This window comes from Quercus suber, unplaced genomic scaffold (genome assembly GCF_002906115.3).
Source record: "Quercus suber isolate HL8 unplaced genomic scaffold, Cork oak 2.0 scaffold_492, whole genome shotgun sequence".
Taxonomy (NCBI): Eukaryota; Viridiplantae; Streptophyta; class Magnoliopsida; order Fagales; family Fagaceae; genus Quercus; species Quercus suber.
Window position 1 is genome coordinate 150,044 of NW_027069941.1, and position 16,704 is coordinate 166,747.

Consider the following 16,704-nt stretch of genomic DNA (forward strand, 5'->3'; position numbering starts at 1 on the left):
AGATGAAATTGTGTTTTCAAAATATGATTTCAATGTTTATGGATAGGCTATTCTCCAAAATAATTTTTGGACTATAAAAAAAAATGTTTTCAAAAGTATTTTTTTTTTCTCTCCTGCTACATTACCAAAATTCAAAATTTAGATGAAATCATGTTTTTAAAAAAATGATTTCAATACTTACAACTTTACGGAGATATTACTCCCCAAAATATATTTCTCGTGGCACTATTTTTAATAATTATTAATAAAATAATATTATTTTCCCAAAATACCTCCAAAAAGGTCCAGCATAAAAGAGCGATTCAAATAAGAATAATGAAAAAAAGAAACAATAATTCAGAGATGACGTCCTGTTTAAGCTACATGAGATACACATCAATGGCACAAATGTTCAATTAATAAGGATAGAGCAATATTTATTACACAAGTTATTTTAAAAAGTTTTACACCACAAAAAGTAACTAAAATTGTGACTTGAATCATGAGGATGAATCATAATGCCATGTTTTACATAGTTTTATACACAAGTTGTTTTAATTTACATACTTTTCAAGTCACAATTGAAGTTACTTTTTGGGTATGTCTGAAAACGTTGTAAAAAACAAAAAATACAGCCCATAAGGATGAATCATGATTTATTAGGGTATGAATAAATTTGAAGATACTGACAACTATTATGTTGTTACTGAGGTTAGTAAAGCATAGACACAGTCATGTCTTCGCCAGACGTTGGGATAGTTCTCAATTCAAAAGGGGGAACAAGAATTATGGTAAATCAAAAAGCTTATCACCAAAGATAATATTACAATAAACAATAAATATTACATACAGAAGAAATATCATAGGGGCTAGTAACACATTCAACTTGATAGAGGACCAGCAGAGTAATAAGGAATATTGAGCCTGAATTATACAATTGCTATCCTAGATTATTCAATTGGGCCAAAAAGTCACCTTCAAGGCTCCTACCTTCTCAGATTACATGAAATATGAAATCGAGCTAGGACTAGGACTCTCTAGGAGACTCTTCTTAAGTTAATTAAAAGAAAGATGCATATGTCACACTCTTGGAAGATATCTCCAAACTTAAAAGTGAGATATTTCCACACAGCATGGTTCTGACTTTCCGCTTCATATATCGCACTCTTGGAAGATATTATCAAGCTTTGATATTTTAAAGGGATCTCATAATAGAATGCTTCGATATCAAATCTTTTCATTTGTCATACACCCATTCGTATTAGATGGTGTCCATTTGACATTTTTTGTCTACCTCCACTTGAAAATTAAATAAACTTAAACCAAGAATAATTATTCTCTATTAAAGCAAACAAAGATGAAGCAAGATTTACAGCCACAAGGAAACTGTCCAATGGGAAAATTGCCCTTAAGACTCCTCTATTCCATTCAGGTTTATATGAACATGTAAAAATGAATTATTAAAAAAAAAGTCGTAGTTTGTATACTAAAAGCATCACAGACCAAAATGTAGGTGTTAAAATATCACACATGAAGCTAAAAAGATAACATGACAAATCAGCATGAATACACACCAAGCACCACTACATGCCAAAGTGCTGAGAATCAAGCATAATGCTTTTTTAGTGAGACGAAAAAGCAGATAACAAAGTAGCATCCTTAGCAAAGCCATTTTATATCAGGATAGGTTCCTTAAGGTTTCAATTGATCAAATAACTAAATCACTGAAAATAAGTGCTTTCATCATAGACTTTTATCATACAATCCCAAACACTAAACACTATTAATTAATTCACTGTCTCTAGATCATCTGGCTATGTATTCTCTTACATGTAACTCATGGCTATGCACGAAAATAACTGGTTTCTGCTACCTGAAATTCAACACTCTGCTATGGGAAACACAGATCCAATTCTATCTCCAAGATGATAGCACTTGATATTAACTGGATATGGACCCAACTGAATGTAATTATCCTCTCCACCCATATAGAAACACAGGGCGTATAATGCAACTTCAAATTCTGGGCTCACTCCAACAAACATGCTTGATACAGATTTGAGAACACCATTCCACTCAAACTGAACTGTAAGCAACTGGGTTTCGTAGTCTGGCTGCAAGTTGGAATAAATGACAGAAACATTTCAAACAAGATGTGGTCACATTGTAATGTAGGATATAAATTCCCTAAAGATACAATAATATGTTTTGCCACAATTGTGGTCACATTGTGGTCACATTCACAACAATCAAAAGCTTCCTTACTACCTAACATATCAAAATCCCAAAAAGCTTCAGCTCTAAAAAGAATGTTATAAAGATTTGTTGGTCCTGTAATCAGCAGCTGTTATATCACACTATATTGCTTGTCAAATTAAATTGATTAGGTTTGTTAGACTTATGGTTAAGTGATTAAATTCACCATTTCCTAACAGTTTAAGCTTTTGGAACAATCGGTAATTTAACATAGTATCAGAGCAGGAAATCTTGAGTTCGATTCCTGGGTTTACTCTACCTCCCATTTAAAATGTTAAATTCTCACTTATTAGGCCTTCACTTATTAAGAGGAAGTTCAGGCCCACAAGTGAAGGAGAGTGTTAGACTTATGGTTAAGTAATTAAATTCATCATTTCCTAATAGTTTAACCTTTTAGGACAATTGGTAATTTAACAAGATTGATACATTGTCACTAACAAAAATAACTTGTATCTAAAATGGAGAATATGGTGAGGAATTCGTACGAAGGAATATAGAATCACTAATGTATCAATATTAGCAATGTTAATACCCATCTAAAGTAATGCATCATATTAAATACGTAAGCCCTGTGTTGTGTAAGTAATAAACCAATTTTATAAAATGGCATCCAGAAAACATAAAAGATATCCCATTTAATTAAAGAGCAACAGAGTTAACTTCTAAAACAGTATCCATTTCTTGTCCTCTAAAGAGGAGCAAAACAAATGTTCGGAAACTTTCTACTTCATTTTCTTAAAATTCTAGACACTATTAATTTAATAAGCCAAATAGTATTTTGTAACAAGTATTTTTGAATTACAAAGTGGAAAATATACAAACTTGTATGGCCTGCACAGCATTTGAATAATGAGTTTATATTAAACAAGCTAGAAAATTAAAATTTTTTTTTCAATATTAGGCTTTTTGCAAAAGCCATTCAGTTGGAATGACAAAATAAGCCAAATAGGCTGTCATCTTCACATGAGCAGCAACTAAAATTTCATAAAATCTATTCTTATTCTTGTAATAGTTAAGCAAAATAGCACAAAGGTAGTTTAGGTTCAACATCATACAACTACACTCATATTTGTAAAGCCACAGTAGACTTAGTGCAGATAAGAGTATTGTTCTGCAGAATTCACTCTGGTGGTGCAGCCAAGAGATGCCACGTGCCCTGTGATGATTGAGTGATTAGAAAGTTTGTTATTCCAAGAGTGTTTCCCGCTGAGTTAGTTAGAGTTGGTTAGGGAAATCTCCATGTATAAATATCTCATTACTTGTAATTTTATCAGTGTGAATTAATAATACAGTTTTCAAGATACATTGAATCTAGACTTTTCTCTCTAGAATAACTTGGTTTTTCAATATTGTCCTCAAGTTTTGTATAATGCCCTAACTTCACAGATTCTATTTCATTTTTCCAACTGATAATTGGATATGTTGCTCCTAAAACATAACTTGAGCTAATTCTATACTTTTTCTACAGATAATCAAGAACGTAATGCAAGTGTAAAATTTCATAAAGGTACTAGTGCCCATTTGGTGCATCTTATTTTTTAGCTTTTTGAAATGGGTTGTTTGAAAAGGCTGTACCTTGGAAAAAAAGTGAGGTTTAAAAAAATATAATTTAAAAATTTGCTATTTCAAAATGGGATGCCAAATGGATGCTAGATATGAATATTTATTTCCACAATGCCGGAAATAATATTGCAAATATGGAGCACTCCCAGTGAAAAACAAAGCCCATCAAAATATTAGAGGAAAATCATGATGCAATAACCCCTGAATAAACCATATAAAACTTATGCAGACAAAATACAATTTATGCCCAATAGAAGCAGAGAAATGGTTAAAAAGAAATAACACAACAAAGTTGAGGTTAAAACTGATTTTGGAAAACTTCAAGTTTTCTTTTCCTCAGATTTCTCAGCATCCAAATGGAAGAAAAGGATAAGGTCACTTACAGTCTGCCCACGTCGTCGGGGAAAAATATAACCTTGATAGTCCACTCTCCCTTTAGCTTCTTCTAGGTAAAACTGCAAGGAGAGAGAACAAACAATACACAAATCAACACTCACCCTTCATTGAGGAAAAACAGAGTTAATAAATTCTAGGGTGCTGGGCTAGAGTCAACTTCAGAGAAAATTAAATTCACTTGATAGCCAACATAAAAGATTGACAACAAAGAACAACCATTAGCCCTAGAAGATTTCTTACAACTTAATCCTTTACTATATACATCATCAATTCCAAGCATCTAACTTAGAAATCAATTATTATTTTCCATAGAAAAAAGTAATGTTTGATTTATATCCATATGCATTCGCAAACAAATGCATTTTTCTTCAATTAATTATTTTTATTTGGGAAATTACAACAAGCTCCCTTAAAGTCTTGTGAAATGACATTCCCCAAACCTTTTCAAAAAATGCACTCTCCCCCTTAAGGTTTTTATAAATGCAACAGAAAAATACATGCCCACTCTCTCAGTTACTTCCCTAACGGACTATTCCATTTTTAGAAAAGATTCCTACTCCTTTAAACAAACCCAAGTAGACAAATCATAAGGGGGAGTGTCATTTCTCAAAATGCTTAAGGAGAGAGTCATTTTGTGAAACTTCAACGGAGGTTGGTGTAATTTGCCCACTTCATTTTGATAATTACTTCTGTTTGTGTGAAATGTCAAACTTAAAATCAACATAGTATTCCAGACATATGCATGAATTTGTTCAGACATAGGGAAAATGTAAGTAACAAGACAAACCTGAAGCCAGTTGTGGAAGCCAGAAACCTCTTGTTCACCACGTTGCTTGATTTCTCCAACAAATACATGATAAAAAAAAAAAAAAAAAAGTCGTAGTTGGTATACTAAAAGCATCACAGACCAAAATGTAGGTGTTAAATATCACACATGAAGCTAAAAAGATAACATGACAAATCAGCATGAATACACACCAAGCACCACTACATGCCAAAGTGCTGAGAATCAAGCATAATGCTTTTTTAGTGAGACGAAAAAGCAGATAACAAAGTAACATCCTTAGCAAAGCCATTTTATATCAGGATAGGTTCCTTAAGGTTTCAATTGATCAAATAACTAAATCACTGAAAATAAGTGCTTTCATCATAGACTTTTATCATACAATCCCAAACACTATTAATTAATTCACTGTCTCTAGATCATCTGGCTATGTATTCTCTTACATGTAACTCATGGCTATGCACGAAAATAACCGGTTTCTGCTACCTGAAATTCAACACTCTGCTATGGGAAACACAGATCCAATTCTATCTCCAAGACGATAGCACTTGATATTAACTGGATATGGACCCAACTGAATGTAATTATCCTCTCCACCCATATAGAAACACAGGGCATATAATGCAACTTCAAATTCTGGGCTCACTCCAACAAACATGCTTGATACAGATTTGAGAACACCATTCCACTCAAACTGAACTGTAAGCAACTGGGTTTCGTAGTCTGGCTGCAAGTTGGAATAAATGACAGAAACATTTCAAACAAGATGCGGTCACATTGTAATGTAGGATATAAATTCCCTAAAGATACAATAATATGTTTTGCCACAATTGTGGTCACATTCACAACAATCAAAAGCTTCCTTACTACCTAACATATCAAAATCCCAAAAAGCTTCGGCTCTAAAAAGAATGTTATAAAGATTTGTTGGTCTTGTAATCAGCAGCTGTTATATCACACTATATTGCTTGTCAAATTAAATTGATTAGGTTTATTAGACTTATGGTTAAGTGATTAAATTCACCATTTCCTAACAGTTTAAGCTTTTGGAACAATCGGTAATTTAACATAGTATCAGAGCAGGAGATCCTGAGTTTGATCCCTGGCTTTACTTTACCTCCCATTTAAAATGTTAAATTCCCACTTGTTAGGCCCTTACTTATTAAAAGGAAGTTTAGGCCCACAAGTGAGGGGGAGTGTTAGACTTATGGTTAAGTGATTAAATTCACAATTTCCTAATAGTTTAAGCTTTTGGGACAATTGGTAATTTAACAAGGTTGATACATTGTCACTAACAAAAATAACTTGTATCTAAAATGGAGAATATGGTGAGGAATTCGTACGAAGGAAAATAGAATCACTAATGTATCAATATTAGCAATGTTAATACCCATATAAAGTAATGCATCATATTAAGTACGTAAGCCCTGTATTGTGTAATTAATAAACCAATTTTATAAAATGGCATCCAGAAAACATAAAAGATATCCCATTTAATTAAAGAGCAACAGAGTTAACTTCTAAAACAGTATCTATTTCTTGTCCTCTAAAGAGGAGCAAAACAAATGTTCGGAAACTTTCTACTTCATTTTCTTAAAATTCTAGACACTATTAATTTAATAAGCCAAACAGTATTTTGTAACAAGTATTTTTGAATTAAAAAGTGGAAAATATACAAACTTGTATGGCCTGCACAGCATTTGAATAATGAGTTTATATTAAACAAGCTAGAAAATTAATTTTTTTTTTTTTTCAATATTAGGCTTTTTGCAAAAGCCATTCAGTTGGAATGACAAAACAAGCCAAATGGGCAGTCATCTTCACATGAGCAGCAACTAAAATTTCATAAAATCTATTCTTATTGTTGTAATAGTTAAGCAAAATAGCACAAAGGTAGTTTAGGTTCAACATCATACAACTACACTCATATTGTCCTCAAGTTTTGTATAATGCCCTAACTTCACAGATTCTATTTCATTTTTCCAACTGATAATTGGATATGTTGCTCCTAAAACATAACTTGAGCTAATTCTATACTTTTTCTACAGATTATAATCAAGAACGTAATGCAAGTGTAAAATTTCATAAAGGTACTAGTGCCCATTTGGTGCATCTTATTTTTTAGCTTTTTGAAATGGGTTGTTTGAAAAGGCTGTACCTTGGAAAAAAAGTGACGTTTAAAAAAATATAATTTAAAAAATTGCTATTTCAAAATGGGATGCCAAATGGATGCTAGATATGAATATTTATTTCCACAATGCCAGAAATAATATTGCAAATATGGAGCACTCGCAGTGAAAAACAAAGCCCATCAAAATATTAGAGGAAAATCATGATGCAATAACCCCTGAATAAACTATATAAAACTTATGCAGTCAAAATACAATTTACGCCCAATAGAAGCAAAGAAATGGTTAAAAAGAAATAACACAACAAAGTTGAGGTTAAAACTGATTTTGGAAAACTTCAAGTTTTCTTTTCCTCAGATTTCTCAGCATCCAAAAGGAAGAAAAGGATAAGGTCACTTACAGTCTGCCCACGTCGTCGAGGAAAAATATAACCTTGATAGTCCACTCTCCCTTTAGCTTCTTCTAGGTAAAACTGCAAGGAGAGAGAACAAACAATACACAAATCAACACTCACCCTTCATTGAGGAAAAACAGAGTTAATAAATTCTAGGGTGCTGGGCTAGAGTCAACTTCAGAGAAAATTAAATCCACTTGATAGCCAACATAAAAGATTGACAACAAAGAACAACCATTAGCCCTAGAAGATTTCTTACAACTTAATCCTTTACTATATACGTCATCAATTCCAAGCATCTAACTTAGAAATCAATTATTATTTTCCATAGAAAAAAGTAATGTTTGATTTATATCCATATGCATTCGCAAACAAATGCATTTTTCTTCAATTAATTATTTTTATTTGGGAAATTACAACAAGCTCCCTTAAAGTCTTGTGAAATGACATTCCCCAAAACTTTTCAAAAAGTGCACTCTCCCCTTAAGGTTTTTATAAATGCAACAGAAAAATCCATGCCCACTCTCTCAGTTACTTCCCTATCGGAATATTCCATTTTTAGAAAAGATTCCTACTCATTTAAACAAACCCCAAGTAGACAAATCATAAGGGGGAGTGTCATTTCTCAAAATGCTTAAGGAGAGAGTCATTTTGTGAAACTTCAACGGAGGTTGGTGTAATTTGCCCACTTCATTTTGATAATTACTTCTGTTTGTGTGAAATGTCAAACTTAAAATCAACATAGTATTCCAGACATATGCATGAATTTGTTCAGACATAGGGAAAATGTAAGTAACAAGACAAACCTGAAGCCAGTTGTGGAAGCCAGAAACCTCTTGTTCACCACGTTGCTTGATTTCTCCAACAAATACATGTTCAAAAGCAGAAGAGCAACCAGAGGTACCACCTCGGCCATAAAGATCAAACCAGAGACTAGTCATCATTCTTTTAAAATCTTGATAGTTCTCAGGTACAACTCCTTTGGATGACAGATACTTGTGAAGGTACTTGATTGGTGCAGTTCTACTAATTTCTTCTATGAATGCAGCTTGCTCTTGCCTCTCTTCAGATGTGACAACTTCTTTGTGCCCTTGATCTGGGTTATAATTATCTAGAAGAGAAAAGAAACGCGAGAAAGTAGGTCTCCTGAATATGTCTTCGCTCAGCCGGCTAAATAGGCTTCCTTGTGCCATATCTTCCTTTTGGTAGACCTTCTTCCCTTCACCACAGTCAATTTCATAGTCCTTACCAGGTACTAAACGGTTTAAATCAAGTTCCCAAAGCTTGTTGCAAGCTTGTGACAGGTCAGCAAGCTCCTCTTCCGAGGGTTCTATGTTATCACCAATCTCAACCTCATCAGAGTATTCTTGTTCACTGGGAGGCCGCTTGTATCCATGCCATTGATCCTTCTGAATCTGTCAATGTGTTGATTGCAGTGAATCTCAGAGACATTGACCATAAAAACAAATCTTTTCAAACTCATAATGCAGCATCTTATGATACTACATGTTCAACTAAGACAAGGAAAGACAAGTTTCTAATCAGATAAACATAGTAAAAATGCAATTCATTAAAACTAGCCTCCTCACACATGCTATTATCCCTTAATTAATGGTTAAAAGTAAGGAGACGTGAAATTGGAGAAAGAGTAGTAAATGGTGTCATGGTTTTTGTGATGACTTTGAATTATTTAATTTACTTTTGTTTTGGATTTTTACTAAATCACTCTGAATTAGGTAAATAGGGTTAGTTTTTGGTAGTATTAACAAGTGGACATGAAAGAGTCTTATTTTTTAGGTGATTTGAATGATTCAATTTACTTTTATATCCTTGTTATTGTGAATTTTTATTAATTAATTTTCAATTGATAGGTTTATTTTTGGAAGTATAAAAAAGTGGACACCAAAGAGTCACGTTCCAATTATATATATGGAGAGAGAGATTATACAACTTTCTTGACCTGACTTCTACATATACATCAACTTATCCACACAAAAAAAAAAAATAAAATAAAATAAACTTTGAGCCAGAATTTTTGCAGATTAATTCCAATCTAGATTGGTGTTATTTCACAGTAACATGCTCAATTATCTAGCCAAACAACATAATTAAACCACAGAAATCTCTGTTTCTCAGGGTAATGACACCTCACTAAAAACCACCATATAACATCAAAATAGAAACCAAACATATGCTGATGGTTGGTTTTGCATGTGGTTTTGGCACAAAATGGACAATATGGATCTAGTATTTCATTTCAACCGTTCAGTTATCATCGTGGTTAATGGTTCTTTAACATGATGCTTCAAAATCTAATGGGACTAAGTAAAGGGAACACTTTGTACCCTTTGGTGTTTCTCTTGATTAAGGAGAATTTGACTAGAATGATACAAAAGAGCAATAGATGGTTGTTTGAGTATGAGTTTTAAAGATGGGATGGATAGCAAAAGAGTTATTGATATTTCTCACCTCCTCTTTACAGATGACACCTTGGTATTTTTTGATGCCTCACTTGAACAACTTGTTACATTTGTTGTTTTTTTATTTGCTTTGCAGCTGTGTCCAGACTAAAAGTCAATCTAAACAAGAGTGAATTGGTACCAATGGGTGAAGTAGCAAATTTGATTGGGTCTTGTTAATGTTCTTGGCTGTAAGGTTGGATCATTACCTCTGACCTACATAGGCCGACCTTTGGGTTCTACTTTTAAAGTCAACAATATTTGGTGCCCTGTTGTGGAAAAGGTGGAAAACAGTTAGCAGGGTAGAAAATTGCGTAACTGTACAAGATAGGAAGAGTGACCTTGATTAAGAGTACATTATCTTCTATCCCTACCTATTTTATGTCACTGTTCCGATTGCCTATACTCATGTGACCAATGAGTTGGAGAAACTTCTAAGGGACTTCTTATGGGGAGGTTTGGTGACACCAAAAAGTTCTATTTGGTAGAATGGAAAGTGTTATGCCCTCCTATGAAAGAGGGTGGTTTGGGTATCAGAAAGTTTAGTTCTTTTAACCAAGCTCTTCTAGAGAAATGGCTCTAAAAATTTGGAGTGGAAGGATACCGTCTTTGGAGGAGAGTAATTTTTACGAAATATAGTGAATGATGGGGAGATTGGACGGTCCACATGGAGCTTGTTCATGGAAGAATATATGTGGGGGATGGGAATTGTTTCTCCAAATTCTAATGGTTTGAGGTACAAGATGGTTCTAGAGTGAGGTTTTAGAGAAACATTTGGTATGATGACCGGTCACTTAAGGACTTGTTCCCAGACTTGGAGGGCTTGCTTAAGAATTTTTCCCAAGACCTGTTTACACTAGCGGTGGACAAGGAGGACTCAGTAGCATCTTATCTAATCAACCCATCTAAGGGAGAGGTTCGGCATCGGAATCCTCACTTTATCTAGATTTTCAGGATTGGGAGTTGGAATCAATTGATTTTTTTTTTTTTTTTGAAGTGCTCTATGCTAATCTGCCCTCCTCGCTAGGTCAAGAGAAAGCCTTATGGAAATCCTTCAAAGAAAGGAGTGTTTGACATATGATCACATACTACATTCCCCTTAGGGGTTGTACTGGCATTTCTTTTCCTTGAAAGAGCAGCTGGTAGGCCAAGGTCCCACTAAAGGTGGGAATTTTTTGAGTGGACTGCAGGCCTTGGGAAAATATTAACAATTGACAACTTTCGCAGGAGGCACATATTGATAGTTGATTGGTGTTCTACATGTAAAATCAGTGGTGAGTCTATATATCACCTACTCCTTCATTGAACCATGGCAATAGATGTATGGTCCTTCATCTTCACATTGTTTGGGCTAGCTTGGGTGATGTCCCAATCTGTGGTTGAGTCACTAGAGTGTTGGTAAGGATGGTTTCAACACCATAGAACAACAAAGGTGTGGCGAGCTTTGCCTCAGAAAGAAATAAGTGGGTCTTTGATGGAGTTGCGCATCCCCCTTATGTAATCAAAGAGCATATTTTACAGACTTTGCGTGACTGGATGCGCGCTCTAGGAAACTTTCATTCAATGTCATTTCTTGATTTTATTGACTCTCTCTTTCTCTCTCTTTGTATTGTATTCTTTGAGAAGGGATAGGACATATCTTCTTATGCGTCTTATCTATTTCCTTTTCTAATAAATTTTTTACATTGATTTGGGTACCTTCTTTGTGAAAGGAATTCCAAGTGAAAAGCTTTTGCAAGGTTTTGCAGAGGGGTGGGTCCTAGTTTCCATGGAAGTGTATCTGGAAAACTCCCGTCCCACCAAGGGTGGCTTTCATTTTTTGGTGTGTGATTCTCCAGAAAATCTTGACTGCTGACCAGTTACATAAGAGGGATGTTATCATTATGGAATGGTGTTTCATGTTTAAATGTAGTGTAAGGTGGCTTGGGATTTATGGTCCATGATTTGCTGTTTGTTTGGTGTTTTCTTGGGTGGTTCCATATTCAGTAAAAGAACTTATGTTGAGCTGGTTGGAGAGGTATGAGAGGAGGTACAGCAAGGGCATTTGGTTAGTGGTCCCATTGTCTCTCATGAAGTGCATTTGGCATGAACAAAATCAGAGATTTTTTAAGGGCCAGGAACTCAGCATGATGAAGCTAAAGTTTTTGAAGCCCTTATACGAGTGGAAAATGTGCTCAAATGTCTTTTTCGATTTTACATTCTCCTTAGGTGCAAGCTTATCGTTTTGTTTTTCTTGCTTGTTTTCTTTAGCTCTTTTTTCTTCTATACTTCCCGTGTACTTGATTTGAGTCTTTAAAAAAAATAAAAATAAAATACTTATTTTTAACCTAACAACAATTCTCTCTCCCTGTGTGTGTGTTTGGGGGGGGTGGGGGAAAAAAAAAAAAAAAACTTGTATAAAAATAATCTCCTTTTAACCTAACAACAATTCTCTCTCCCTGTGTGTGTGTTGTTGGGGGGGCGGGGGGGACACAAACACATGCATTCATGTACACTAAGGGTGCAACTCAGTTCATTTTGATTTGCTTCTGAGGAATAAAAGAATCAGACTGAACTCATTTGGTTAAAAAAAATGGGACCCAGAACTGAAACAAATTACTTGTGAAACAAAATAAACCCATACCAAATATTTCAGGTTTGTTAGGTTGGGTTCCATGGGTTTCTTTCTATTTTACTTTTAGAATATTGTATTTAAATATCCTTGCTCAATACAATTTAATCAAATTTTGAAGCTCGCCAAAAAAATTTAAAGGAATACATATCCTAAGAATAACTTAATTAACACATTTTCTTTATATGCCTAAATCGTTAACATATCCAGATAATTTCTTCAATACAAACTAATTAATTTCATAGAAATTTAAAATATATTTCTAAACCTAGTGTTAAGAGTATTATGCACCTGTTGTTCAATATTGTAACAACATATGATATTAAAACGTGTCGTTTATATAGAATTCGTTTCTGGTTGATTGGGATAACCCACTCCCCTAATCCAAGAACCAGACCGAATTGTTTGAGTTTATGACTTTAACCTAGAATCAAACTATTACGGTGAAGAACCAAACCATATGCACCCATATTGGTCGATTTGGTTCAGGTATGTGGCTACCTGAGAACCATGTAGAACCCTAGTACACACATGTGGGCAACTCACACATACAACTATAAGAATGTGTAATTCTCATTATGAAACTTAACAAGGAATGGTGTTTCCCCAGAACCTACACAGAAATTGATGATTCTGTCCATAAATCATACTATTCTAGGACCAATATGCATTTTAATGCGCCTTATCAAAGTGTAATGAATGGAATAGGAAAAACCTTGTGTGGTTGCCTTTGAGGCTTTCTTCCAACAGTCTCCCACCCATCATTATTCTCTACTTCATTCTCCTGGGTTCAATACCACCAAAAAATTTAAATAACTTAACAATTAATTCCAGGATATTTACTTTAATCATAAGATTAACAAAATTAACCTCTTTGTTCCAATGGTTTTTGTTATATCCTTGTCGCTCAACATCTTCATCCTTTCCATACTCCTCATGCACAGTCTGCATTTAAATGTTGACAAGAATAAACATTATGGAGAGATTAAAGAGACATCCAAAATTTATGAGAAAGAAAGAGACTGATTCTATTATGTTGATTGTTATGATTAATGCATGAGTTTTTTTTTTTTTTTTTTTTTTTTTATTTTATTTTAATACACAATTATATATATATATATATATATATAAAAAGAGACCTCTGCATGAAATTGTTTAATGAAAGTAAAGCTCCTCTAGAAGCAAACATAGTATCCTTTCTACTTCATCTTTTCAAGGTAGTTTAATACCAAGACCTACCTGTTAATTTTTTTTTAATAGGTAAGACCTACCTGTTAATTATGCAAATAAAAAAAACATCACTAAACAATTTGTATAACACATGATCTTACACAGTTGCTAAATTTATTGTAAAAACCAAGTAGCATAGTAATGTGCTTGAAATCAGGTAATTCACAGGCTACTTAGATATAAAACTTCTTACAAGGGTATTTTGGACTTCATCATTTATATCTTCAAAAAAATATTACATTTTAAGGTACCCCTCCCATATAGTGTCTCCAAAACCGAGTCCTACCCTGTAAGAGCGTGGACGCAAAAATCCCATTTTATGGACAGAATTGTCCTTCAAACTAATTTGAAAGAAAAAAGTTCCTCCAACCAACTCAAATAACCATTCATAAGTATAGTTACACAACTTGCTTAAAAAATTATCAACAAGTTATCTTGAGTCATCTAAATGCCAATTAGCTCCAACTCAACTAGCACCTCCTCCCCTTATAAATTCTAGGTGGAGGGTTAGATCATGGATTCAAGATCCATGGAGAGAGTGTGTAACTAACCAATCAAAAAAATAGTCATCTAAACAAAATATACATTGATGGCCATTTGAACTGCCACCTAAATCTCTTTTTCTTTTCGTTTTGAGGAAAATTTGAATTCCATCTAACCACTTAATATTTAATCTAATCAATAAAGTTCGTATCCAGTGTACAAAGCTCCCACCTTTTGTAGGGTCTGAAAAGGTTGATTCCCATACTCAAAGCCATGACCTATTTGGTGGAAAGCACTTGCTATCACACATATTATTTAGTGTGCGTTTGGCTTATTTTACTATTTAGCTTATTTTGCTACTATTCATAAGTCCCACTATTCATAAATCCCACTGCACTTTTTGGTACTATTTACGAGTCTCACGTTACTATTTCAGCTAATTTTTACTTTTATTTACGTTACTTTCAATAAAAAAATTTTAATTTCAGCAAAATAAGCGGATTTCAAACGTACACTTAATCAATGCAACGTATAATTGCAAATAAGAGATAAACCCTAAAACTCAAAAAAAAAGAAAAAAAAAATCACCTTTTGGTATTGGGGCGATCTGGAAGGTCTTGAACCGGAGACCCTCCCCTCCTCATTCCCCAATTCAGCGTTTTCCTGCAAAATCACATTTCATTTCATTTCATATCCACTGAAATTCAAATCCCAAAAAACAGAAACGAGAATCCAATAAAAGAAAAAAAAGGAAAATGGGAATGGGAATATAAGCCTGTCTATTCCAACGGTTCTGATTCGAAGAAGCATGATGAGTGCGATGACCGCTACGCCTATCGACGTCTTCCTCGTCGTTATCTTGCTCCCCGGTCACCACCTGCGCATTTTAGCAACAGTCAGTGGCAGTAGATTAATAAAAAAGAAAATAGATGGGGTGGTTTTGTTGTTGCTAACTTGCGCCCAAGTGGATCTGGACTGCTCGTCCCGGTCCTGTGGGCCAGGTTGTTCGTCGTTATTGTTGTTGTTGTTGTTGTTGTCGTGACCGAGTGCCACGTCGATCAAGCCTTTGATCAGACCCTCCATTTTTTACGTTCAACAAAGAATGAAATAGGAATTGAGTGAGTGAGTGAGTGTTTGTTTGTGTCCGATCGGAATGGTACAGCTCAGAAAGACAGAAACTGTTAGTTGAATAAAGTTAAGAGAGGTGAATGGCGGGTAATGGCAATCTTGTAAATTACACGAAGGTCTATTTCGTTGCTAATTAATGCTGCTTTTGCCGACAAACTTGGGGGACCCGTGTGTATGTGATTTATCTTTGATTTACAGGTCACGCTGATTCACTTATTTTTATTTATTTATAGACCTTAATTATCTTCTAAAATGATATTATTAAACTTAAACGGTATTTAACTATTTAAATGTTTAACTTCGGGGGTTGGTTTAGTGGTTTCTAAAATTTTAGGATATCTATGAGTTTCCTTCATGTAATAACTTAGTACATGTGGAATAGAGAAACTGCATATATTTAAAGGAATAGTCAAATACTCAAAGAAGTTTGAACATTCTTGTTTGTCAAAAAAAATTATTCAAATGTTTTAATTCAACTTCCTCTCAAAAAGGGGGAAGAAAAAAATACAACTACTAGATAGTACTAGATCCATAGGCATTGATCTTTGGAGGAAATATGGCAAAAAAAAAAAAAAAAAAAAAATCACCCAATTGATTCATATTACAAAATTTTCAACCAAAAATAAAAAAAAAAATCTAGAATCCCAAAATTATGGAAAATTATTTCTTATAAAAGTTATAGACACTCACACACACTAATATAGATTTTACATACTTATGAGTCTCACATAATTATAAAGGCATGTTTGGTAGACTGTAATAGGCGTTGTAATGTAATAATTATTCCATAGTTTAATTATTCTTTAATTTGGTTATGTTTTTATTACAAGGAATAATCATTTCTTATGAATAGTTGTTCTTCAAAATGAGGAATAATTATTCCTCTTTAAAAGGTTGTATTGACTATTCCTTAGTAAGTGTAATAATTTCAAAATTTAATATATTTTTAAATAAACAAACTTTCTATATACATCTAACAATTATAAAAATAAAAAATCATAAAAAATAACACATATTTCTCTTAAATTTAAAAATAACAATTTTTAAGGAGATATAATTGTATGAGTAAGATATTTCTTAAAATAAATGTTAAATTTCATTCTAATGTTATAACTCACAACCAAACTAGTGAATATGTTTAGTTATTATATTACAATAAAATTTATTACTAGTAATAAAGATTACAATTCCTGCCATAATCCTCATTCAGTGTACCAAACGTACCCTAAAGTTTAGTTATTACATTACAACACATTTTATTACTAGTAATAAAGATTATAATTCTTGTCGTA

At 33.5% G+C, this 16,704-nt stretch overlaps 2 protein-coding genes across 2 annotated transcripts; both read right to left on the reverse strand.

Moving 5' to 3' along the window:
• Positions 1 to 1,622: 1,622 nt before the first annotated feature.
• On the reverse strand, positions 1,623 to 5,270 carry LOC136063149 (uncharacterized). The gene is made up of 4 exons (XM_065763099.1): positions 5,186 to 5,270; positions 4,982 to 5,085; positions 4,182 to 4,253; positions 1,623 to 2,093 (listed from the first exon to the last, which is right to left on the reverse strand). The coding sequence occupies exons 1-4, from the start codon at positions 5,268 to 5,270 to the stop codon at positions 1,860 to 1,862; spliced, it is 495 nt and encodes a 164-aa protein (XP_065619171.1). The 3' UTR covers positions 1,623 to 1,859.
• LOC112023781 (uncharacterized) lies at positions 5,242 to 15,549 on the reverse strand. The gene is made up of 8 exons (XM_024056402.2): positions 15,239 to 15,549; positions 15,060 to 15,161; positions 14,873 to 14,947; positions 13,442 to 13,516; positions 13,287 to 13,355; positions 8,308 to 8,916; positions 7,508 to 7,579; positions 5,242 to 5,705 (listed from the first exon to the last, which is right to left on the reverse strand). Exons 1-8 carry the CDS (start codon positions 15,365 to 15,367, stop codon positions 5,472 to 5,474), a joined length of 1,365 nt encoding a protein of 454 aa, XP_023912170.1. The 5' UTR covers positions 15,368 to 15,549; the 3' UTR covers positions 5,242 to 5,471.
• Positions 15,550 to 16,704: the final 1,155 nt, after the last annotated feature.